The following is a 27599-nucleotide window of genomic DNA, read 5'->3' on the forward strand; positions in this document are numbered from 1 at the left end:
TTAATAATTATACTGGTACTTGTAGTATTATTAGTGCTATTAACCCCCTTTTTTGGCTCTTGTGTCCGGTTTGTTTACTGGTATGTGTTTTCCTTTAGCTTCCTGTATGGGAACCCCAATAGGCCCCTCAGTAAACTCCCCAGCAAGCTCACCTGTCTGGGATTCCAGTGCTTGATGATTGACGGTCTGTGTGAAAACCTGTGGATCGCCTTCTGCTTTTATCAATAATTTGTTTGTGAGTATACGTCTTTTCAAACATTATTAAAGATACCACTTGGGTAATGCGCAAGGTTGGTGCGCCCTCTCTTTTTTGTTTTTTAATATGAGAATATACGAAAGGAGGAGCTGGTGGTGTCTAAAGGGCCCACCCGACCAGATGCTGTAGTTTGCCAGAAATTAAAAAGATCCACGGATTAGGGGCAGCAAATCCACCTGCACCTTTAGGGTACTGAAGCAGTTCCAATCGAATTCTTGTTGATTTTCTCCTCTAAATCAGATCCCGAAATATGACTGTGACCTTTATGAAGATTCTCAGGGGGGCCATACACTCTTAAAAATAATTTTCAGGCTTCAGATGGATGAATCTCCCACCAGCTCTCAAAATACCCGAACAGCGGCTGCACCTGATTGCAATCAGGAGCTGTTTGGCCGACAAATTTCTGCCCGGCTCCTTTGATTTTTCATTTTTGGGAGGGTGCTGACAGGGCCACTCACCAAGCAAATTTCAGATGGTTCATCAGGGACTGGCTGAAATTTGCTCCGTGTATGGCCAGCTTTAGATTTGCCAAGCTGAAAAACACTGAATGATATTGTAAATATCAGTGTCATAGTGCATGCTTGTTGTATATTGTTTACAAAAGATGCATTATTATGCAATGGTGCAATTTCCAGTGCAGAAAAAAAAATGGACATACCAACATGTATTTAGCTACAGTCTGTTTACACCATTATGTTATGTTGCAGTATCCTGCAATACCAATTCTGCATGCTGCATTGCATGCAAACTGACCTGCAGCTGCCATTCATATTAATTTATTTGTCTTTCAATACTGCAGTCCATCTAAAACACATGTACTAATATGCAAAAGTGATCTTGTGTCTGCAGCCAACTATCCACCACATTCACATGCAAAATACACAGCACGTTTACTCCTCTCACTCCTTCACTTAACTAAAATTTGATATGCAAATCATTTTAACCGCTTCAACCCCGGAAGATTTTACCCCCTTCCTGACCAGAGCACTTTTTGCGATTCGGCACTGCGTTGTTTAACTGACAATTGCACAGTCGTGCGACGTTGCACCCAAACAAAATTGACGTCCTTTTTTTCCCCACAAATAGAGCTTTCTTTTGGTGGTATTTGATCACCTCTGCATTTTTTTTGCACTATAGACAAGAAAAGAGTGACAATTTTGAAAAAAACGCATTATTTTTTACTTTTTGCTATAATAAATATACCCCAAAAATATATATATATATAAAAAAAAGTTTTTCCTCAGTTTAGGCCAATATGTATTCTTCTATATATTTTTGGTAAAAAATCGCAATAAGCATATATTGATTGGTTTGCGCAAAAGTTATAGCGTCTACAAAATAGGGGATAGTTTTATGGCATTTTTATTTTTTTATTTTTGTTTTATTAGTAATTGCGGCGATCTGCGATTTTTATTTTTAAGCGTGTCCTAGGGAGTGATTCTAACTGTGGGGGGGTGGGCTACTAGTCACATGACAGCGATCACCGCTCCCGATGACAGGTAGCGGTGATCTCTGTTATAACACAAGCCAGAACAGGGAATCGCCTAACATAGTTTACAATCGTTTACATAGGCACTTCCCCATTCTGAGGCTCCGTGACACGATCGCAGGGAGACCGGCGGACATCGAGTATATCGGCGTGCAGCGGTTGGCAAGTGGTTAATTATGTTTTTACTTCGTTCGTTCGTCGTTTTTTTCCTCATCCTGAAAGCTTAAAGGCTAAATTAACCTTTAGGAACATGTAACATATGTATTCAGGGTGTAATACGCTCCTAAGCCCCCAAACCCAAATCTCCCCTTTCCCCCATAGCTGCTGTCACATTTAAGATTGGCGCGGATTTGCAGGCTGAATGATTAAACTACAAGTCCCATCCGCAGTAGTCAGCACACTCATAGTCCAATACACTTCCTCTATCTTTGTAACTGAAAGCCCATACAGAGGTACGGGCAGATAACCTGGAGGACGTGTCTGCAGGAACCTGACATTGCACCCGCTATCCACTGATTGTTACTACTGTTGGCTACTGTAGAAAAAAATAATAAATACACATTTTTTTCCTAGCAAAACTATGTGCATTTATAATTTTTTTCTTAAAAGGTCAACTTAACCTTTAATTTAACCTGAATGTACTAATAAATGTAACCCCTATACCCACCCCTGTCCTGAATTTACCACTAAACTTTACGTGCCTCTGTTGCTGTTTAAAAAAATTGAAGAACAGGCAACCTGTAAAAGAAGAACTTTGTATTTACCATCCTGATGGACAGAGTCAATGGGAAGTAATGTAGGTGTCAGCGGGAAAAAACACCTCCAAGCTCCTGATGGGCAGGAACACAGTAGCGATATAGGGGTCAGCGGAAAGAACCACCTCCCAGCAGAAGGAAAGTTACCTGATACAAATAGAAGTGTCAGACAGCAGTGGTGTCCAGAATTCTTCAATGGAGCAAAGAATTAACACACCACCCATTAGAAATGTAGATACAACGCTTATTTTACAGGTTGCCTTTCCTTCATTTTTTTACACAGCAACAGGGTCACGATAACCCTTGAATTCCACATAACCAGTAGCATGATGACTCTAGAACCCAAATCATGTGCATGACTGAGGTTGTTTATATGCCACATTACAATTCCAGTAAACCTTGATATAGTAACTAACCTTTTCAGGAGTTATCTGGAAGCCATTACCCAGGAGATATGCACTCTTATCCACCGTAGATACACACACACAGCTTCCTCTGGTAGTCTTAACTTTAATATTTACAGCATCACCTGGTCTAGAGTCATTGGTGGAGAGTGACACTGACACCTGTGGCACATAGTGAGCAATCACAAATGTTAGCTATTGTATGTGAATAGATCAAAGAACCAAAACATATAATTACTATTAAATACAGTACAAAACTACAAAATACAAGAAGGATATGAATCGCATCTAAAAAAAAAAAAAAGAAACAAGACCTAGCATTGGGGCTGAGCCTTTGATCAAGCCTCCTCCCTTCTTGGAATTATTTATACCCCAGTGACTATCTCCAACATAAAAGCAGAATATATTCATGTTTAACCAACATCAGACCTACTCCTCAGCTAAAACATGCTTTAGCAAGACAGAGAATTGTAGCTTTACTACAAGTACTGCACCACCTTAATCCAGTTGAAGTAGTGGTGTATAAGGGATTACAAGAGGCCAAAATCTAGTCAGATTGAAGGATTCACACTTGTTGCATTTTGAATACATTTATTGTTTTTTTCAAATAAATATATAATTGCATTTTACATCGGCCTGCAGTTCAGCATTAAACATATCATAGCATATACATCATCACTATATTATCATTATCATTTACGTCATCACTATATTATCACTTTACCTGGTTCTCAAAGGCCGGTTCTATGGGTATCTGGGCACTGTCAGTAATTCCTTCTCCATTCTCCCTTACATAATAAACCAAGAGTCGACTTAAAGGAGCCATATTATGAGTTATCGGAAAATGTACATATGTCAGCCACACTTCAGAGTCAGGAGGTGAATGGTCTGTTGAATCTAGCAGAAACCAAAATTAAAATTTTATATGAACACTGCCCAGCAAACAGGATTGTATACAGCAAAATAAAGTGCATCTAAATCCAAAAACAAAAAAATAATATGCTGCAGCTTTTAAACCTCCATTACAACCAGAAATTACACCTTTTTAATATTTACAATCATGTTGCAAGGTGCACATTACAGTTATAATTCTGAAAACATATTTAGAAAAATAACATTTACATTTATTAAATAGCAGTTGTCTTTGTTATCATATTGTCATGGGTATAATAGCGCCTACAAACCGACCCGAAAGTGCCGCTGCTTTGCCTCCAGTGTGAAAGCCCGAGGGCTTTCACACTGGAGCGGTGCGCTAGCAGGACGGGAAAAAAAGTCCTGCTAGCAGCATCTTCGGAGTGGTGAAGGAGCGGAGTGTATACCGCTCCTTCACCGCTCCAGACCATTGAAATCAATGGGACATCGCGGCTATACCGCCGGCAAAGCGCCTCTGCAGAGGCGCTTTGCGGTGGTATTTAACCCTTTCTCGGCCGCTAGCGGGGGGTAAAACCGCCCCGCTAGCGGCCGAATACCGACGGTAAAGCGCCGCTTACAATAGCGGCGCTTTACCGCCGACGCCGCCCCCGTATGAAAGGGCCCTAACTGGAACTTTTCATTTTTCAGGTATAAAAAGGGATGCTAGCATGGGTTTACTACATGCAGTAGTAAGTGGCAAGTGTGTACTATCACATGTCATGGCCCACTCCAGAGACCGTTAACCACTTCAATACCAGGCACCTTCGCCCCTTCCTGCCCAGGACAATTTTGAGCTTTCACTTTGAATGACAATAGTGCGGTCATAAAACACTGTACCCAAACTAAATTTTTATCATTTTCTTCCCATAAATAGAGCTTTCTTTTGGTGGTATTTGATCACCTCTGCGTTTTTTATTTTTTGCTAAACAAACTAAAAAAGATCGACGTTTTTGAAAAAAAAAAAAGTTTTCCTTCGTTTTTGTTATAAAATTTTGTTTTATCCTTCTCTGACGGGCACTGATGAGTCGGCACTGATGGGCACTGATGAGGCGGAACTGATGGTCACTGATGAGTTGGCACTGCTAAGGTGGCACTGATATGTAGAATCGATGGGCAATGATAGGCGTCACTGATATGCAGTACTGATGGGCACCGATAGGTGGCACTGATATGCAGCACTGATGGGCACTGACAGGCGGCACTGATGGGAACTGACAGGCAGCACTGATGGGCACTGACAGGCAGCACTGATGGGCACTGACAGGCAGCACTGATGGGCACTGACCGGCGGCACTGATGGGCACTGACAGGTGGCATTGATGGACACCAATAGATGGCACTGATGGGCAGCACTGATTGGGCAGGTACTGACAGGTGTTAATGCTGGGCATTGATTGGCACTGTGATGGACACTGATTTTCACCGTGGTGGGCACTGACTGGCACTTTATTGGGCACTGGCAGGGGGTTATGATGGGGCACTGACTGGGCACCGATTGGCAGCTTATGGGTACATTTGATGGGGGCTGTGCTGATAATCAGTGTGCTGATTATCAGCACAGACCCCCCCTCTGACAGGTAGAGCCGCCGATCGGCGCGAACCGAGGAATGCCATTTATTGACACTTCCTGGTTCTGGCGGTGATCAGCTGTGATTGGTCACAACTGATCACGTGGCAAGAAGCCTCTGTCAGAGGCTTCTTATCACGATCGAAGATGCACTGTGTCAGACAGACATGCCATGCTGCGCGCCCCCATGGGCGCGCCGGCATGTTATCCTGCTGGACGTCATATGACGCCCAGTCAGGATAACAGAACCCCTTCCCAGCCATCATTCTGTTATAGGCCGGGCAGGAAGTGGTTAATCAAGATGGCAGACAACAGTGTTAGTACATGGAACAGCATGTGGTGATGACATTTCTTGTGAACAAAGGCGTAAAACCCATGGATGTCTACATAGGACTTCAAGCACAGTAACGTGATGAGACGCTCAGCCACAGTAAGACATTTTAATGATGTAAATGTTTCAAAAATGGCCATACGTCCGTCAGTGACAATCCTGGCTGTAGTGGTTCCCAGCCCATAGAGGTATTGCGACGTCCCCCTTACAGCCAGGACCTCGCTCCAAGTGATTTCCACCTGTTTGGACCCCTAAAAGAGTTCCCTAAAAGAGACCCTCGGAGGTCAGCATCCCAGCAGTGATGACTGAATGAAGCAGGCTGTCCTAGGATAGTTCATGCGTACTGACAAATCTCACATTTACAAGTGCCCTCCGAGCAGCACGAAGTCTATCCAGCAAACCAAATCTGTGGTTGTCATGTCGCTCCGTGCATTGAAACCAATATTAATACTAAATAAATACAAAAAGAGCAGCGCTGTGACAAAAAAAAGGTGTATATGATATAACCAAATCAGATAAGTTGAATATTAGACCCAAATTTGAGATAGGCTCCAAAGTTCATAAAAGTACATAATAAACAAAGGTAAAAAAGTCCTATCCAAAATCGATCATAAATAGTGGATAAAGTGGGAAGCGTAGATAGGTGGAAATACAAATAAATCAATATGTCCTTCACCGCACCACTGTGGTATTGATAAGAATGCGCGCTTACCAAACGGCAAGCTTAAAGAAGCTTGCGACCTTAACCCGGTCGGGGCCTTTCAGGGTGGAACCATCAAAGGAAAAGCACACCACCTTCGCTTGGATTAAGCACGCTGTTCACCAATTATCACTGTATTGTGGAGATGTGACCCCTGGCTAGGGATAAACCTCGAGAGAGGTATACCAAAGAAAGAAGGAGAGCAACATAGCGTAATCCTGCTTTCGCTTTTTATTAAAATTAATAAAATTGCACTTACATTCGGAAAGGTAAACAAAAGCACATAAGCCGGCCGGCTAGAAGCGAACGCCCGTCCTACAGACGGTGGATGCAGCACGTCAGCACGCCCGACGTACGTTTCGTCACACTCTGACGTCGTCTGGGGCACGGGCGACGCACTGACGTGTCGCATTAATATAATAAAACACCATAACCAGGCCTCGTACTGAGGACGGGACCGGAAATCACCTTGCGTTCCACTAGTTAAGGGCGGATAGCAAAGAAACGCCATCTTAGATGTGGGATTAAACGTAACGTAACATCCTGCATCCGTTTCTGATGTAAACCAAAACGGAAACGAACCAACTCATATAGCTAAGTATAAAATAACATTATACGTAGGTTGATCCTTAACTAACAGGAAAATCTAATTTTAAAATAAATTTAATAAGAATAAAAATTAAAAATTAGTTAAAATTAATATTTAAATGACATCTTTCACCATTGTGACCCTTGGTGAGAAAAAGAGGTGGTTGAATGACCCCCTTATATAATATACCACATAGGATGGCTCATAAAGACAGGAAGTCAATTAATGGGTATGCAAGGGCGTTCTCAAAGCCATTCGTAGCTATATTATATTCTAAGGGGCACGTGAAACGAAACGCACACCATACCACGATAAACATTATCAGGATAGTTAGTCCTAGGGGAAAGGAAGGTGATTTATTCCCAAGTGTAAAGAGCACTAAATACACCATGGCATAGGTCACATCTCAAGTAACAAAACAAGATAAAATACATTGGACATTTATCTAGTCCCAAACCTAGGATACCAAATTTGCACAAATAATAATGGGGCACATACCCCATTAAGTAAATCTAAGATTATCCCTTGGGGCATATACCCTCCCAGGAGTAATATATATCTAGTGTTGGCCATTTAATAAATGTAAGGGATATTCCTTAGAAATAATCCGGGACTCCAGGTAGATAGGGATTGTGTGTCGGACCAGAAATTCTGAGGATTTGATTATTTCTCATGAGTTATCAATGAAAGCATTAGTGTCAGTATCAATATTGAGCCCATGTGGGGCATAGCACTTGATTATTTATGTATCCAGAGCATCTCAAGTTTTGAGATGCTCCTAACCAAAGAGCTGCCCCTCCAATGGGGCCGGTATCTATCGATTCCTAAAAAAAGTGTTTTGGAGGGGTCTTTATTGTGAGTGGTCAAGTAGTGCTTTGAGACAGAATGCTTAGGAAAGCCATTCAGGATGTTAGTGATATGTTCATTAAGACGAACGGAGAGGGGTCGCCTAGTCCTGCCCACATACTGTAAACCGCAGGGGCACTGCAGTAGGTAGACGACCCCCTCCGTTGTACAGGTAATGAAGGGCCTAATATCGTGCTCCTCATGGGTACTATAAGAGGTGAATTTCTGAGTTCGCCTGGATGTCGCAGAATTAAGCTTACAAACACGACATCTACCACATTTATAGTACCCCTTCAAGTTGTCAAAAAGGCCCTGAATGCCTCTAATAGGGGGATCAAGCACATTAGGAGCCAATCTATTCCTAAGTGACGATGCTCCCCTAAAAATCACTTGTGGTTTGTCTGGAACCACCGTTCTCAAGACCGGATCGTTCCCCAGTAGGTGCCAATGTTTATTGAGTAAGCTTTTAATGTTGCTGTGCTGTATTGAGTAGGTGGTAATAAAGGGGAGAGTGACAGAATTCTCTCTGGGGGGTGCCCCTTGATTTAGTAGCTGTTCCCTGTCAATACCCTTAACGACATCTAAGGTTTGGGTTAAAAATTCCATGTTATACCCTTTTTCCACGAAGCGGTTCATCAGGACTCCGGCCTGTTGCAAGAACTGAGAATTGTCAGTACAGTTACGTTTAAGTCGTAAAAATTGACTCTTGGGAACAGACCGGAGCCATGATCTGTGGTGGCAACTATTCAAAGGAATATACGAGTTGCGGTCTGTTTTCTTAAAATAGGTAGAAGTTACAAACCGGTCCCCTTGTATGTCAATATTGAGGTCCAAAAAATGGATATTGGACTGGCTGGCTTCAAAATTAAGCACAATGTCCCTATTATTGGAATTAAGTTCCTCCATAAAGAGGTCAAGGTCACTGCGATCGCCATCCCACAGGAGGAGGATGTCGTCAATGTACCTAGCCCACAGTTTTAGCTGGGGCCTCTGGCAAACATGGACGACATCCTCCTCCCATAGGGCCATAAACATGTTTGCAAGACTGGGGGCATACTTAGCCCCCATCGCGACTCCACGGTTCTGTCGGTAGAAACACTTATTGAACCAAAAGTAATTGTGGGAGGCGGCATACCTTAGGAGTACCAGAATAAAGTTAATTTGCTCATCATACAGACCAGAATCCCTTCTTAGGTAATACTCAACCGCATAAAAACCCAACTCATGGGGGATAATCGTGTATAAGGACGAAACGTCCGCAGTCACCATCCACATGTTGGGAGTGGGAGTAAAGTTGGCTAGTATATTAATAGTATGTTTGGAATCCCTAATGAGGGAAGGCATTTTACCCACCAGGGGTTGTAGGAAAAAATCTATATACCTGCCCACCCGGGACGTGAGGGAATCAATCCCACTTACAATGGGACGTCCCGGGGGGCAGGTAGGATGTTTATGCACTTTTGGCAGATAATATATTACAGGGGTCCGGGGGGCTTTAGGTATCAGGTAGGCCTTCTCTTTCTTATTAAGAATTCCTTGGGTATACCCCCAGTATACCAACTTCCTCAGTTCCCTAAGATAGGGGGTTTTGGGGTCAGAATCCAGAGGAGTATAGGTCTCCCTATCGCCCAGGATCTTATACATTTCCTGGAGGTAGTCTCCTCTATTGAGAACCACAATCCCTCCCCCTTTGTCCGCGGGTCTAATAACTAACTCTTTGTTTTTACAAAGAGAATCGAGTCCGGTGTGAAGGTCCCGATCCAACTTAACCTTTTTAATGGGCATTTTGTCTAAATCCCTCAAAAGCACCTCCTTAAAAACCTTAACAGAGGGCGCCATAGCCCCTGGGGGGTTAAATAAGGAGGCGTTGGCCAATCCCGAATGCTGGTAATCATCGGAAAACACATTTCTCTCCTGAATGGGGTTAGAAAGCAAGTATCTCTTAATATTAATTTTGCGAATTAATTTGTGAATATCCATATAGGTTTCGAACTTGTTTAGTTTCCTAGGTGGTGTGAACTTTAGGCCTCTATCAAGCACCTAACAACCATGAGGAAAGATATTCCCATGTGACAGGAGGTCCAATGAATAATCCATCGGGTGGCTCCATTACCGATGAATACTTTGGGTATGGTGGTACTACCCAGAATCGTTTCTTCCCTCTACGTGACCTTGATGGTCCCTCGGAAGGGGACATCAACCCAGTGGGTTCCCCTTATCCGGCTGATGGAGGAACCCCTGGGCCATCGTCATACTACGCCAATGACAGGATGGGATCCTCTTATTATCCAGGTCCTTTGGGCCCTAACCCTCATGAGTGGGGTTTTCACAGGCCAGGCCAGGGTACCAAACGACTGGCAGAACAAGGAGAGGGACCCGAGGGGGCAGACGCCTTAGAGCAAAAAAGAAAAAAGCTCTAGCTGGGACAGGGATTTTTAATTTAAGCACCGTGGTTCTTAGTCAGGAAGAAAAACTGGTGCTTGATAGAGGCCTAAAGTTCGCACCACCTAGGAAACTAAACAAGTTCGAAACCTATATGGATATTCACAAATTCATTCGCAAAATTAATATTAAGAGATACTTGCTTTCTAACCCCATTCAGGAGAGAAATGTGTTTTCCGATGATTACCAGCATTCGGGATTGGCCAACGCCTCCTTATTTAACCCCCCAGGGGCTATGGCGCCCTCTGTTAAGGTTTTTAAGGAGGTGCTTTTGAGGGATTTAGACAAAATGCCCATTAAAAAGGTTAAGTTGGATCGGGACCTTCACACCGGACTCGATTCTCTTTGTAAAAACAAAGAGTTAGTTATTAGACCCGCGGACAAAGGGGGAGGGATTGTGGTTCTCAATAGAGGAGACTACCTCCAGGAAATGTATAAGATCCTGGGCGATAGGGAGACCTATACTCCTCTGGATTCTGACCCCAAAACCCCCTATCTTAGGGAACTGAGGAAGTTGGTTGACTGGGGGTATACCCAAGGAATTCTTAATAAGAAAGAGAAGGCCTACCTGATACCTAAAGCCCCCCGGACCCCTGTAATATATTATCTGCCAAAAGTGCATAAACATCCTACCTGCCCCCCGGGACATCCCATTGTAAGTGGGATTGATTCCCTCACGTCCCGGGTGGGCAGGTATATAGATTTTTTTCCTACAACCCCTGGTGGGTAAAATGCCTTCCCTCATTAGGGATTCCAAACATACTATTAATATACTAGCCAACTTTACTCCCACTCCCAACATGTGGATGGTGACTGCGGACGTTTCGTCCTTATACACGATTATCCCCCCATGAGTTGGGTTTTTATGCGGTTGAGTATTACCTAAGAAGGGATTCTGGTCTGTATGATGAGCAAATTAACTTTATTCTGGTAATCCTAAGGTATGCCGCGTCCCACAATTACTTTTGGTTCAATAAGTGTTTCTACCGACAGAACCGTGGAGTCGCGATGGGGGCTAAGTATGCCCCCAGTCTTGCAAACCTGTTTATGGCCCTATGGGAGGAGGATGTCGTCCATGTTTGCCAGAGGCCCCAGCTAAAACTGTGGGCTAGGTACATTGACGACATCCTCCTCCTGTGGGATGGCGATCGCAGTGACCTTGACCTCTTTATGGAGGAACTTAATTCCAATAATAGGGACATTGTGCTTAATTTTGAAGCCAGCCAGTCCAATATCCATTTTTTGGACCTCAATATTGACATACAAGGGGACCGGTTTGTAACTTCTACCTATTTTAAGAAAACAGACCGCAACTCGTATATTCCTTTGAATAGTTGCCACCACAGATCATGGCTCCGGTCTGTTCCCAAGAGTCAATTTTTACGACTTAAACGTAACTGTACTGACAATTCTCAGTTCTTGCAACAGGCCGGAGTCCTGATGAACCGCTTCGTGGAAAAAGGGTATAACATGGAATTTTTAACCCAAACCTTAGATGTCGTTAAGGGTATTGACAGGGAACAGCTACTAAATCAAGGGGCACCCCCCAGAGAGAATTCTGTCACTCTCCCCTTTATTACCACCTACTCAATACAGCACAGCAACATTAAAAGCTTACTCAATAAACATTGGCACCTACTGGGGAACGATCCGGTCTTGAGAACGGTGGTTCCAGACAAACCACAAGTGATTTTTAGGGGAGCATCGTCACTTAGGAATAGATTGGCTCCTAATGTGCTTGATCCCCCTATTAGAGGCATTCAGGGCCTTTTTGACAACTTGAAGGGGTACTATAAATGTGGTAGATGTCGTGTTTGTAAGCTTAATTCTGCGACATCCAGGCGAACTCAGAAATTCACCTCTTATAGTACCCATGAGGAGCACGATATTAGGCCCTTCATTACCTGTACAACGGAGGGGGTCGTCTACCTACTGCAGTGCCCCTGCGGTTTACAGTATGTGGGCAGGACTAGGCGACCCCTCTCCGTTCGTCTTAATGAACATATCACTAACATCCTGAATGGCTTTCCTAAGCATTCTGTCTCAAAGCACTACTTGACCACTCACAATAAAGACCCCTCCAAAACACTTTTTTTAGGAATCGATAGATACCGGCCCCATTGGAGGGGCAGCTCTTTGGTTAGGAGCATCTCAAAACTTGAGATGCTCTGGATACATAAAATCAAGTGCTATGCCCCACATGGGCTCAATATTGATACTGACACTAATGCTTTCATTGATAACTCATGAGAAATAATCAAATCCTCAGAATTTCTGGTCCGACAAACAATCCCTATCTACCTGGAGTCCCGGATTATTTCTAAGGAATATCCCTTACATTTATTAAATGGCCAACACTAGATATATATTACTCCTGGGAGGGTATATGCCCCAAGGGATAATCTTAGATTTACTTAATGGGGTATGTGCCCCATTATTATTTGTGCAAATTTGGTATCCTAGGTTTGGGACTAGATAAATGTCCAATGTATTTTATCTTGTTTTGTTACTTGAGATGTGACCTATGCCATGGTGTATTTAGTGCTCTTTACACTTGGGAATAAATCACCTTTCTTTCCCCTAGGACTAACTATCCTGATAATGTTTATCGTGGTATGGTGTGCGTTTCGTTTCACGTGCCCCTTAGAATATAATATAGCTACGAATGGCTTTGAGAACGCCCTTGCATACCCATTAATTGACTTCCTGTCTTTATGAGCCATCCTATGTGGTATATTATATAAGGGGGTCATTCAACCAACTCTTTTTCTCACCAAGGGTCACACTGGTGAAAGATGTCATTTAAATATTAATTTTAACAAATTTTTAATTTTTATTCTTATTAAATTTATTTTAAAATTTGATTTTCCTGTTAGTTAAGGATCAACCTACGTATAATGTTATTTTATACTTAGCTATATGAGTTGGTTCGTTTCCGTTTTTGTTTACATCAGAAACGGATACAGGATGTTACGTTACGTTTAATCCCACATCTAAGATGGCGTTTCTTTGCTATCCGCCCTTAACTAGTGGAACGCAAGGTGATTTCCGGTCCCGTCCTCAGTACGAGGCCTGGTTATGGTGTTTTATTATATTAATGCGACACGTCAGTGCGTCGCCCGTGCCCCAGACGACGTCAGAGTGTGACAAAACGTACGTCGGGCGTGCTGACGTGCTGCATCCACCGTCTGTAGGACGGGCGTTCGCTTCTAGCCGGCCGGCTTATGTGCTTTTGTTTACCTTTCCGAATGTAAGTGCAATTTTATTAATTTTAATAAAAAGCGAAAGCAGGATTACGCTATGTTGCTCTACTTCTTTCTTTGGTATACCTCTCTCGAGGTTTATCCCTAGCCAGGGGTCACATCTCCACAATACAGTGATAATTGGTGAACAGCGTGCTTAATCCAAGCGAAGGTGGTGTGCTTTTCCTTTGATGGTTCCACCCTGAAAGGCCCCGACCGGGTTAAGGTCGCAAGCTTCTTTAAGCTTGCCGTTTGGTAAGCGCGCATTCTTATCAATACCACAGTGGTGCGTTGAAGGACATATTGATTTATTTGTATTTCCACCTATCTACGCTTCCCACTTTATCCACTATTTATGATCGATTTTGGATAGGACTTTTTTACCTTTGTTTATTATGTACTTTTATGAACTTTGGAGCCTATCTCAAATTTGGGTCTAATATTCAACTTATCTGATTTGGTTATATCATATACACCTTTTTTTTGTCACAGCGCTGCTCTTTTTGTATTTATTATGTAATGTGTGTATCCCACTTTCAGCGGCTGCTCTTGTGTTTGGTTTTGATCAGTGAACTGTCACTTTTTGTTTTTTCAATTTTGTTTCTCTCAGTATGTTTTTTATGCACTAGTTTCCGTTTACAGCGCGGTGATTTGTCTTTTCTTATCAATATTAATACTAATATGGAATAAAATTTACTGTCAATGTACATACAGATAGTATAAACTACTTGGACCTGGTAATATTTAAGAATGGGAACAGACTAAACACCAGTACATACTTTAAGGACATGAATAGGAATGGGTATATCCCATATAGCAGTTGTCACCATCCACAATGGAAAAGAGTTATACCTAAGGTGCAATTCATCTGGATCCGGAGGAATTGCGACCAAATAGAAGATTATTGGGCCAAAACAGACATATTGATAGAGAGATTTGTTAATAAAGGTTACAAGAGGAATATGTTACAACACACACAAAAAAAAGTAGGTGACATAAGCAAAGAGTCCTTGCTGATTGATAAACCTGAAAAAAATCTATGGAATTTAATGAAGTAGTCTTTATTACAGGGTTTTAATATGGAATATAGGAAATTGGAAAAAAGCTATAAGAAAGCATTGGCCAATTATATGTAAGAATCCACATCTGAGTAAAATGCTAACCAGTAAGCCCAAATTTATTTATAGACAGGCACGTAGGACTAGGGATAGTATTGTAAAAAATGTACCAGACTCTCCCAGTAAAAGGACCACCTTTTTTGATGAAAAGGGTTTCTTTACATGTGGGAAGTGTAAACCTTGTAGAACCACCATGAGAGGTTACAACAAATTGCAATTGAATCAAACGAAGCAAAAACACCCCATTTTTCACATTTTGTCATGTTACAACCAAAAACGTAAATGTATTTTATTGGGATTTTATGTGATAGATCAACACAAAGTGGCACATAATTGTGAAGTGGAAGGAAAATGATAAATGGTTTTCAGAATTTTTTACAAATAAATATCTGTAAAGTGTGGCATGCATTTGTATTCAGCCCCACCTTTACCCTGACATCCCTAACTAAAATCTAGTGGAACCAATTGCGTTCAGAGGTCACCTAGTTATTGAATAAAGTCCACCTGTGAGTAATTTAATCTTAGTATAAATACAGCTGTCCAATGTTGTGGAGAAGTTTAAAGCAGGTTCAGGTTTTACAAAAATATCCCAAGCTTTGAACATCTCACGGAGCACTGTTCAATCCATCATCCAAAAATAGAAAGAGTATGGCACAACTGAAAACCTAGCAAGACATGGCTGTCCACCTAAACTGACAGTCTGGGCAAGGGCAGCATTCATCAGAGAAGCAGCCAAGAGGCCCATGGTAACTCTAGAGGAGCTGCAGAGATCCACAGCTCAGGTGGGAGAATCTGTCCACAGGACAACTATTAGTTGGGCATTCCACAAATCTGGCCTTTATGGAAGAGTGGCAAGAAGAAAGCCATAAGAAGTCCAGTTTGCGTGAAGACATGTGGGGGACACAGCAATTGTGGAAGAAGGTGCTCTGGTCAGATGATGGTGCTCTGGTCAAATTGAACTTTTTGGCCTAAAAGCAAAACACTATGTGTGGCAGAAAACTAACACTGCACATCACCCTGAACACACCATCCGCTCAGTGAAACATGGTGGTGGCAGCATCATGTTGTAGGGATGCCTTTCTTCAGCAGGGACAGGGAAGCTGGTCAGGGTTGATGGGAAGATGGATGGAGCCAAATAAAAGGCAATCTTAGAAGAAAACCTGTTAGCGTCTGCAAAAGATTTGAGACTGGGGCAGAGATTCACCTTCCAGCAGGACAACGGCCCTAAACATACAGCCAGAGCTACAATGGAATGGTTTAGATCAGTGGTTCTCAACCTCTCTAGTGCCGTGACCCCTTGATAAAATTTCCCAAGTTGTGGGGACCTCTAACAGTAAAATTATTTTCGTAGCGTGGCTTGTCGGCACCCAAGGCAAGACACGTAATTTGCGCCCCTAACCCACAGACATTTAGCGCTCCCTGAGTCTCTTCCACTCGTACAGTATTAAAACCCTTTATGGTACATTTTAGGCTCTCTAGCCGTCTTTCTTGTTCTTTCTCTTATTCTTTCTCTCCCTTTTTCTTTGTTCCTCCCCCTCTTTCCTCTCCCTTCTATGTATTCTCTATTTTTATTCCTTCTCTTACTCCTTGGTGGGGGGAATGGGATGAGTGTCACTGCTGGTGGGGAGTTGGGCTGAGAAGCAATGCTGGGGGGAGTTCTGATCAGCCAACTTAGGTGCTCTTGATCAAGGTCATCTGCTGATCTGAGAACTGTAGTGAGGACTTTTAATGGCAATTATAATTACAGGTAGTGTTACTCACTGTGTCTCCGACTTTGTGGTGTCTCGTAGCAGTAACACCTATAGCGAAATCAGGGTCTCCTCCAGCCTCTCCCATTTTGCATTCTTCACAAGTCAGCTGCTGACCCATTGTTTCTGCCCCCCAGCCATGCTGTGAACTGAATGGGCGTCTGCGACGAGGCTGAGTGGGCGGCCGCGGGCTCCAAGAACAACCCAGCTGGGTGGCTGCAAATAGGCTGGGAGAGTGGTGTGGCTTCAGGAACAGCCCAGGATTCAGTGACACCTGGAAAATCATTATTCGACCACCATGTTGAGAACCACTGGTTTAGATCAAAGCAAATTTATGTGTAAAAATGACTCCGTCAAAGTCCAGACCTAAATCCAATTGAGAATCTGTTGCAAGACTTGAAAATTGCTGTTCACAGACGCTCGCCATCCAATCTGACAGAGCTAGAGCTATTTTGCAAAGAAGAATGGACAAAAATTTCACTCTCTAGATGTGCAAAACTGGTAGAGACATCCCCAAAAGACTTGCAGCTGTAATTGCAGCGAAAGGTGGCTCTGTAAAGTATTGACTCGGGGGGCTGAATACAAATGCACTCCACACTTTTCAGATATTTATTTGTAAACAATTTTGAAAACCATTTATCATTTCCCTTACATTTCACAATTATATGTCACTTTGTGTTGGTCTATCACATACAATCCCAATAAAATCCATTTACGTTTTTGGTTGGTACATGACAAAATGTGGAAAATTTCAAGGAGTATAAATACTTTTTCAGGGCACTGTACATACAATGTAGTGAAAGGGTTCAAATACCACAGTGAATCCAATCTTTTCAGGTTGAAACACAAGGACCCCAGAACCCTAAAGTTATATGTAATAGATGAAAAAAATTGTAGGAATTTAAACCTCAGGAGAGAGGTTTGACAACATGAAACCTATTGGATTGCTATTCTAAATACTTTAACCCCACTTGGATTAAATGTAGAATTAGATATAAATCATTTTTTGGATGATTATTAATTTTAATACGTTTTAGTATATATTTTTCATTATTTTTATTAATATTTAACATTTAGAATCATGCCATGGGGGTAGGTAAAAGTAGTAGGTAAATATATTGTCTCTGACCAGAAGGAAATATTATTGTACCTGTTTTTTACTGGAGTAGGAATTTGTATTATGTACAAGTATATCCAGCCACCCTATTTCTGTCCCATAAAATGAGGCGCCCATATAGAATAAATAAAGATTAATAATAGTAATATAATAGGATCTGTAATAAATATATGGTAGAATCGATATTTTGAATTATAAAACATTAGTATGGAACTAAGGACAAGACAGTATTAGTGCTTGGATTAATTAAAATGGTGGAATATGCATTTCCGGTTTAGTTAATATGGCGGTGGACGCACTTCCGGTCCACCGAGATGTAATTGGTCTCCTAAAACTAAGGGCATAAATAAGTAAAATGGCGCCACTAGCTTCCTTATGATGCACTGAGTATGTGGAACATGTCAAGGCAAAGTGACGCGATGGACATGTGAATTCCTGCCTTTGTTGAACAGCACAGCTGAGATTTGAAATGCACCCCAGCTTCAATGCAAGGAGTGACGTGACAACCACAGATTTGGTTTGCTGGATAGACTTAGTGCCGGTCGGAGGGCACTTGTAAATGTGAGTTGGCATTTTATTTTAACATTGTACAATTTATACGGAATAAATATGTTGTGCAATGACAGTATCTTTTTTATTATATTATTGAGTGGGAGAGGAGTGCAATATAACATACAGGACCCTTGGATGGTTAAAAAAGATCAAGGTTACATTGATTATCACAGTTGATTCAGCACCCCTGGTGGAGTGGATGATTATGCTTAAAGCGGTGCTCCACCCATTTAAAAGTCAGCAGCTACAAAAAGTGTAGCTGCTGACTTTTATTAAATCAGACACTCACCTGTCCTACAGTCCAGTGATGCGGGCGTACGAAGCTCCGCTCCTCTCCCCCTCCTCAGGAAGCTGGGTGCGCACTGCACATGGGCGAGCCGCGCTGCGAATGGCTGGGCAATCTTCTGGGACCCAGAAGATTACAGGGAGAGAGGGGGAGAGGTGATCTTCCTTCCGGCGCCACAGAGCCAGGGGAGGAAGTGGGAGCTGGATGCCTGTAAAAACAGGGTACCCGCTCCTCCCCAAAAAAAAATGACATGCCAAATGTGGCATATCAGGGGGTCACCTGCACTTAAAGCAGAAGTTCCATTTTTGGGTGGAACTGCGCATTAATATTAGAGGTTTTCTGGTGAGTGAGTAGATTTGACGGTGGAGGATATATACACAGTGGTGTGGAACAGCATTTACGACACTGATCATACACCGATTTTATTTTGCACAAGTGGATTTTCTGTATACATTATGAACTCACGCACGGATATATGAATATGTATTAAGTTAATTAGCGTAGCTATCATTTAATAGTATTTGCTTATCTGAAATTTCACATTGGAGTGAAAACACTGTAGCTGCAGCTAAAAAATATACACTAGAGATTAATTAACTTTACATTTATATATTTTGCGCCCGGTGACACAATTATTATGTACTGACAAATCTCTCTAAGCTAAAGCTTTCCAGGCATTAGTTAAAAGCTGGGATACGTGTATAAATGTAGCAGAGGAGTATGTAAAAAAATAAATGCAGTTTTCACTCCTTGAAATTTGTTATTTATTATAGAAACTCAAAAGTCCGGGTTTGACTTGAACGCCCCTCGTAGCTTTGTCCCAATTTATCAGGCCTAAAAAATCATCTGCACATAGGGATATTTTTGTCTTACTTGTTTGATCTGACAAAGCCTTTAATATTGGGATTCCGCCTAATAGCTGCAGCAAGGTTCCCATAGTAAAGGTGTGAGCAGGTATCCCTGTCTAGTGCCTCTCCCGAGTGGTAATGAATGTGAGAGAGAGTTTGCAACTAACACTCTAGCCATAAGAAAGAATGTATCATCTGTACCCATTTAATACATTTCAGGCCCATCCCAAGTTTTCAGAGCACCCCCCACATCCAGTGGCTGTGTGTCCGTTAAGAGCGCATGGGCGCAGCACCCTCTCTCCAGCCACCCCCTCTATGACCAATGGATAGATTCATGCATAGCAATATGTCAATATGTGACCTATGCATACCTCCTCAAAATATTGTTTGACAAAAAAATAGTTTATTCCTTGCCTTAATTATAGATGTGAGTTTTTCAGGGGTCCCGATGCCAAACAAGCAGACTGGATTTTTCAGTGGTTTCAGTGTCAACCAAGCAGGTTGGGTAGAAAGTAGAAAGCCCCCCTCTATCTTTTCTATGGCAGTCATCAACTCCAGTTCAATGGAATTGAGGACTGTTGATATTAGTTATATAAAATATGAATTACTTCCTTCCTAAGGAGGACCCAAAGGAAATCTTTAACAGGGTCTCAGACCCTATGTTTCGGTGATTAGAACCCCTATTACAGTGTCATTGTCTAGAGCAGTGATCTCCAAACTCTGGCCATCAATGATGGGACACCCTTCCACTCACTAACAGCACCAATGGGGCACTATTTCTCCCACTGATATCAACAAGGGCACTATTTCTCCCATTACAACCAATGTTGAGACACTACTCCTCCCACTGATACCAACAAGGGGCACTATTTTTCCCAATAAAACGAATGATGTGGCATTGCTTGCTTCCACTGAACACAGTGCGCCCGTCCAAAACCTGAAGGACAGTAAACTGGCCCTTTGCTTAGAAAGTTTGGATACCCCTGGTCTAGAGGAAACAAACAAAGCCAGAATGAGTTAAGTTTCCACATGACACCCCCAGACAAATTTCCCCATCCCATTCAATTCAACTAAAAGAGGGTAATGATCAGATAAACCTGTAGACTCAAATGTGCTGTGCTGTGCTGAACTGTTATAGGAAATGCCAAGAAAAAGATCTATTCTCGAGTGTCCCATAGGTGCAGGAGCAACATGACTTTTGAGTGCCATCTAAGCGTTACATAGTTGGCAAGGTAGAAAAAAAAACACCGGTCCATCCAGTTCAACCTGTGGTGTGTGGGTGTGCTTGTGTTTATATCAATAGTACATTGTATATCCCTGTATGTTGTGATCGTTAAGGTGCCCATCTAATAGTTTTTGAAACTATCGATGCTCCCTGCTGATAACACGGCTTGTGGAAGAGAACTCCACATCCTTACCGCTCTAACAGTAAAGAACCCTCTACACAGTTTAAGGCTAAACCGCTTCTCTTCCAATTTCAGTGAATGGCCGAGTGTCTTTTTAAATTCCCTCTCACTGAAAAGTTTTTTCCCTATGCTAGGGTCACCAGTACAGTATTTGTACATCGATATTATATCGCTATTATATCCCCTCTCAAGCGTCTCCTCTCCAGAGAAAATCAGTTCAATGTTTGTAGTCTTTCCCCATAGCTGAGATCCTCTAGTACTATTATTATCTTTGTTGCCCTTTTCTGGACGCTCTCCAGTTCCAGCACATCCTTCCTGAGGACTGGTGCCCAGAACTGGAATGCATACTCCAGATGCGGCTGGACCAGAGTCTTATAGAGTGGGAGAATTATCATTTTATCTCTGGAGTGAATCCCCTTTTTATGCATGCTAATATTCTGCTGGCTTTGCTTGCAGCAGTTTGGCAATGCATGCCATTGCTGAGCCTGTCATCTACTAGGACCCCCAGGTCCTTGTCCATCATAGATTCCCCCAGAGGTTCTCCCCGTAGCGAGTAGCTTGTGTTTGTATTTTTAGCACCCAAATGCATTACTTTACATTTTTCAACATGAAACCTCATTTGCCAGGCAGCTGCTTACCCCATTAGTTTATTTAGGTCATCTTGTAAGGTTTCCACATCCTGCTGTAAAGTTATGGCCCTGCTTAACTTTGTATCATCCACAAATATTGAGATTGAGCTGTTTATCCCATCCTCTATATCATTTATGAATAAATTAAACAGAATTGGTCCCAGGACAGATCCTTGGGGGACCCCACTTACCACACCGGACCATTCTGGGTACTTGCTATTTATCACCACCCTTTGGACCAGCCCCTGAATCCAGGTACTCACCCTATGGTCCATGCTGACAGACCTCAGTTTTTAAAGTAAACGTTTTGGGGGAACTGTATCAAATGCCTTTGCAAAATCCACCACATCCACAGGCCTTCCTTTATCAAGATGACAGCTCACTTCTTCATTGAACGTTAATAGATTGGTCTGGCAAGAACGATTCTTCATAAATCCATGCTGATTATCACTAATGATATCGTTTTCATTACTAAAATCTTGGATATAGTCCCTTATCATCTCCTCCAGTAGCTTACATACTATTGATGTTAGGCTGACTAGTCTGTAGTTTCCAGGGATATATAGCTGCCCTTTTTTAAATATTGGTACCACGTTGGCTTTTCTCAAAATCAGCTGGTACCATTCCAGTCAGTAAGCTGTCTATTAAAATTAGGAACAATGGTCTAGCTATCACTTGGGTGAGTTCCTTAAGGACCCTCAGGTGTAAGCTATCTTGTCCTGGTGACTTATTTATGTTATGTTTTTCAAGTCTATTTCTGATACTCTTCTGTTTGCTCTGAGGGGGCATTCTGTGACATGTTATTAACATTACAGTCTTGGTTACTATATCCCCCTGGTTCCTTTGTGAAGACTGAGGGGAAGAATGCATTTTAAAACCTTTGCCTTCTCTTTGTCTTTTGTAACTAAATTCCCTTCATCATTAGGTATGGGGCCAGTATGTTCTGGCTTCACTTACTCTTCTCTTACTGTTTATATATTTAAAGAATTTCTTTTTTTTTTTTTTTTTTTTTAACTTTCCTCCGCTATGTGCCTTTCATGGTCTATTTTAGCTGCCCTGATAGCACTCTTATTGTCTTGTTGAGAGTTGCCAGTGTGGTAAGTTAAGCTTTCAGCAATACCAAAAGCAGTTCCAATTCTGTCCCAAGATAAATCCATAACATTACTAAAATCACCAAGGCCTATTGTTGGTTACTCCCTATATGACCTTCAAAACTGTAAATTGTTTGAAGGGGACATACACTTTAGTATTAATACATAGAGTATTATCTATATTACAATACAAGAAGATGCATCTTCCTGCCTTGTCAGTTTCGGTTTACTTGAAGGTGACCAGTATAACCTTTCTAGAATAAGAGATGTGTCAAGAATAAAGTGCAATTGCACATTGTGATCTACCGAAGAGATCAGTGGTGTCTTGTTAAATACATCTCCTGAAGGCAAGCTATGGCTGGCTAGTATTTTTCTAAAGAAAAAACACTGGTTTCCTTTTAATGAATTCTCATAAAATACCTTAATTAGTTCATAAAGTACTTCAGTCAGTGTCAGCTCCTCTTGGGTATCAATGTTAAAAGGAGCAGGGGTAGCCAAGGGTTAACAGTGCCCCATGTAATAGACTCCCTCTGGTATTATTTTAGTAATTCCAGTGGGCAGCAATATATATCATCGCTGGCAGATATGGGGAGAATTCTGGTACCTACAGGAACACAGAAGGATAGTATAGTACAGTAGTGGACTATATTGCTGATGGGTTTAGATATGCTTTAACCACTTGCCGACCGGCCGCTCTATTGCTTTAAGCTCCCTACCGGTACGGTAGAGAAGAGAGAAGCAAAACGTGGATCTGCCAGTGTAAACAAAGCAGATCCCTGTTCTGACAGGGGAGTAGAGAGAGATCGTCTGCTCCTAATGAACAGGAACAGCAATCTCTCTGTACTCCCAGTCAGTCCACTCCCCCCACAGTTAGAAACACCTCCCTAGGGAAGACTTAACCTCATTGATCACCCCCAAGTGTTAACCCCTTCCCTGACAAGGTCATTTATACAGTGATCAGTGGCTAGTTTTAGCTCTGGTCACTGTAATAATGTCACTGGTCCCAAAAAAATGTCAAAAGTGTCCGATCTGTCCGCCACAATGTCGCAGTCCCGCTAAAAATCACTGATCACCGCCATTACTAGTAAAAATTTTTAATTTTAATAAAAATGCCATAAATCTACTCCCTATTTTGTAGACACTATAACTTTTGCGCAAACCAGTCAATATATGCTTATTGCAATTTTTGTTACCAAAAATATGTAGAAGAAAACATATTGGCCTAAACTGATGAAGAAATGGTTGTTTTTTTTTGTTTTTTCTTGGGGGGGGGGTGGGGGGTTTATTATAGCAAAAAGTAAAAAATATAGTTTTTTTTTCAAAATTGACGCCCCTTTTTTGTTTATAAGTCAAAAAATATAAACCGCAGAGGTGATCAAATACCACAAAAAGAAAGCTCTATTTGTGGGACAACAAAGACATCAGTTTTGTTTGGTTACAACATCGCACTTCCGCGCAACTGTCAGTTAAAGCGACACAGTGCCATATCGCAAAAAATGGGCTGGTAATTAAGGCGGTAAATCCTTCTGGTCCTTAAGTGGTTAAAGAGACAAAGTTTCTTATCAATTGTCTGAGCAAATTTATAGGTACAGGTAAGGGTTATTGCAAAGCATGTGTATGTTTGTGTATGTGTGTGTGTAATATATATATATTTTCGTCATACATTCATGACCTGGTACCTGATCCATTATCTTCTGTTTCATTAAAGTTTCTGTCAAATGTAACAGATGTTGATCTCTTTGTCCTCTGTAGAGTGATATTTGTTGACTGCATTCCAGACAGCACAATGTTTCCACGAGATGCCACTTCATAGTGCAAAGTGAAATTGCATAGACAGGTGGACTTTAAAGTAATTCGGGCATCCTCACCCACCTGCCATCAGAAGAAGTGAAACAAGGGACAAGACTCATACTTCACTTTGTTCAAATTCATTGTCCCTAATCCTAGCGAATATTTGAAAAGAAGGTAAGTTTGCAAAAAATTATGTTAATAATTATAATATAGACCAGTGATGGCGAACCTTGGCACCCCAGATGTTTTGGAGCTACATTTCCCGTGATGCTCATCTACACTGCAGAGTGCATGAGCATTTTGGGAAATGTAGTTCCAAAACATATGGGGTGCCAAGGTTTGCCATCACTGTTATAGACAATATTAAAGATAACCCAATGGTACTCAGTATGGCTGATTTAGTAAACAAGTTGAGAAACTTCTAGCAATGAATTCTGTGAATATTTGTTCCAATTATCCAATCATGTGAAAAGCAATTGATTGGATAACTGAAGTGAATTTTCACACGATTTATTGTAAAAAAATGTCAGCTCCTTTATTAAAGCAGCCACTATTTGTGGCTCTAATTACATATACTGTACTGTATTTGAACTAAAAACCAAAGGGCAAGGGTGACTTAAAGCAACTCTGTAATGGAAAATAAAACACGTTTGTTCCACAGGGTGCAAATCTTTGGGCCCCATTTTGATGCACAAACCTAAAGCACTACCTGGGATTGTTAACATTTGTGAGCTCTCCACTGCCTCAAACACATTCATATTTGCATAGCACTATTACAGGCTACCTCACTGCTCAATACGAATGTGAGGGAGGTGGGGGGACAGCATTTAACCCCTCCTGTCCAGACTACCTGGATATTTGTGTGTGTTGGCAGGGATTCAAGGCTACTGAAGGCACCTTTGTATTACAGCTGGCAGACGTGTTTTAATTCTTCAACATTCTGCAAATATGTCTTCCTAGGACCCTTTTCATTTCCTATCAAAAGGTAGTTTGATAAATCTGCTGCATGCACCATCTATATCCATTGTATTATTGCCTGTGTATAAGTATAAACAGTGCCATGAAAAATTATAATTGTGAAGTGGAAGGAAAATTATAAATGGTTTTCAGAATTTTTTATAAAATAAATATCTGTAAAGTGTGGCGAGCATTTGTATTCAGCCCCCTTTACTCCGATACCCCTAACTAAAATCTAGTGGAACCAATTGCCTTCAGAAGTCACCTAATTAGTAAATAGAGTCCACCTGTGAGTAATTTAATCTTAGTAGAAATACAGCTGTTCTTTGAAGCCCTCATAGGATTGTTAGAGAAAATTAGTGAACAAACAGCATCATGAAGGCCAAGGAACACACCAGACAGGTCAGGGATAACGTTGTGAAGTTTAAAGCAGGTTTAGGTTTTACAAAAATATCCCAAGTTTTGAACATCTCACGGAGCACTGTTCAATCCACCATCCAAAAATGTGAAGCCATGTGGGGGACACAGCAAATATGTGGAAGAATGTGCTCTGATCAGATGATACCAAAACTGAACTTTTTGGCCTAAAAGCAAAACACTATGTGTGGTGGAAAACTAACACTGCACATCACCATAAACACACCATCCCCACCGTGAAACATGGTGGTGGCAGCATCATGTTGTGGGGATGCTTTTCTTCAGCAGGGACAGGGAAGCTGGTCAGAGTTGATGGGAAGATGGATGGAGACAAATAAGGGTAATCTTAGAAGAAAATCTGTTAGAGTCTATTAGAGTCTGCAAAAGACTTGAGACTGGGGAGGAGGTTCACCTTCCAGCAGGACAATGACCCTAAACATACAGCCAGAACTACAATGGAATGGTTTTGATCAAAGCAAATTCATGTGTAAGAATGACCCAGTCAAAGTCCAGACCTAAATCCAATTGAGAATCTGTGGCAAGACTTGAAAATTACTGTTCACAGACGCTCTCCATCCAATCTGACAGAGCTTGAGCTATTTTGCAAAGAAGAATGGGCAAAAATTTCACTCTCTAGATGTGAAAAACTGGTAGAGACATCCATCCCCAAAAGATTTGCAGCTGTAATTGCAGCGAAAGGTGGTTCTACAAAGTACTGACTCAGGGGGCTGAATAAAAATGCACGCCACACTTTTCAGATATTTATTTGTAAACAATTTTGAAAACCATTTATAATTTTCCTTCCACTTTACAATTATGTGCCACTTTGTGTTTGTCTATCACATAAAATCCCAATAAAATCCATTTATGTTTTTGGTTGTAACATGACAAAAAGTGGAAAATTTCAAAGGGTGTGAATACTTTTTCAAGGCACTGTACAGTATTTCTAACCACCCCAGATATCAAGTATCACTAGGCCACACAGTAGTATTTACTGAGGGCTTTTTGTGTTGTAGGTTTAGTGCCCACAATTAGTTAAGTGTTCATGCTCAAATTGCCATGTAGTCCTGTATCTAGTGACTAACTGGCACTTTACTAAATCCAGAGTTTCCTAATAGAGATCCTATTCTTAATAATACACAGCACATTTTTCCAAAACTTGCTATGCAGACACGTCAGAAAAAATAATCTTCTATACTCCCAGTACTCACCTGTAATGGCTTTTCCAGAGGCTGAATCAGTAGATGGCATTTGCTTGGAGAATACCAGCTACTTATGGACAAGTAGTTGGGCAAATATTGATCTCCTGTAGATTTCCCATCAATGGCTATTACTTTAGACTTTGAAACAGATCAGACACATAAAAAGAAGAACAGAATATCTTTTATACACTAAACACACAGACTATCAAAGAACGATGGTTAAGCCTGAAACATACAACGTTATCAAACTCACCTCCAGCCACACATACTGAGCAGCTGTTGGTATAGACGGTATCTGAAACTCTACCAGTCCATTGTGAGATACAAGCTCAGTAGTGTACACATTGTCTTTGGGGGCAAGTTCAGCTTTGATTCTTACAGTCACTCCATCTGCAGGGCTTCCATCTGGATATGTGACCTCAACCTAATACCCAATGAGATAGATTGTGATCAAGAGCAGTGCATGAAAAGAAGTGCATGAGGACTTGGTAGATACTTATTTAAACTTTTCACATTAAGATTTTTTACTGTTAACATTTATTTCAAAATATGCACATAAAAAAGTAGCCAGTTCAGGGCCTCTGTATTTAAAATCAATTGCCATTTCACTTAAACTTCCATTGGACTGGTCAGGTATTTTGTCTGGTTATAGTGCTGCCAACAAGTCAAAAATATATTGTAGGCCAGCCCACAATAACCCCCTCCTACATGCCTCGGTTTTGTATCAAGCAGTATCAACAGCATAATCAAAACACAGAGGGTTGGGAACTGTGTCCCTCAATGGACACCAAGAAAAGGATTTTACAAATTGTATTATTTTCTTTCTTGTCCATTGAAGGAAAGTCAAATACTCTCGGGACAATCCAAAAGCAGTCCAACTGAGGTGTGGGCCAACAACAAACAA

At 41.5% G+C, this 27599-nt stretch overlaps 1 protein-coding gene across 2 annotated transcripts in view; it reads right to left on the minus strand.

The window, feature by feature from the left end:
• Positions 1-27599, minus strand: part of CPAMD8 (C3 and PZP like alpha-2-macroglobulin domain containing 8) — a 424223-nt gene that overhangs the window by 232520 nt on the left and 164104 nt on the right. For both annotated transcript variants that reach the window (XM_073592930.1, XM_073592923.1), the window contains exons 12-16: positions 26949-27119; positions 26705-26833; positions 24008-24200; positions 3629-3801; positions 2917-3066 (exon numbers count right to left, since the gene is read on the minus strand). In XM_073592930.1, the coding sequence (XP_073449031.1) occupies positions 2917-3066; positions 3629-3801; positions 24008-24200; positions 26705-26833; positions 26949-27119 (816 nt within the window). The remainder of the gene's footprint in view (positions 1-2916; positions 3067-3628; positions 3802-24007; positions 24201-26704; positions 26834-26948; positions 27120-27599) is intronic.

This window comes from Aquarana catesbeiana, linkage group LG01 (assembly GCF_042186555.1).
Source record: "Aquarana catesbeiana isolate 2022-GZ linkage group LG01, ASM4218655v1, whole genome shotgun sequence".
Classification (NCBI taxonomy): domain Eukaryota; kingdom Metazoa; phylum Chordata; class Amphibia; order Anura; family Ranidae; genus Aquarana; species Aquarana catesbeiana.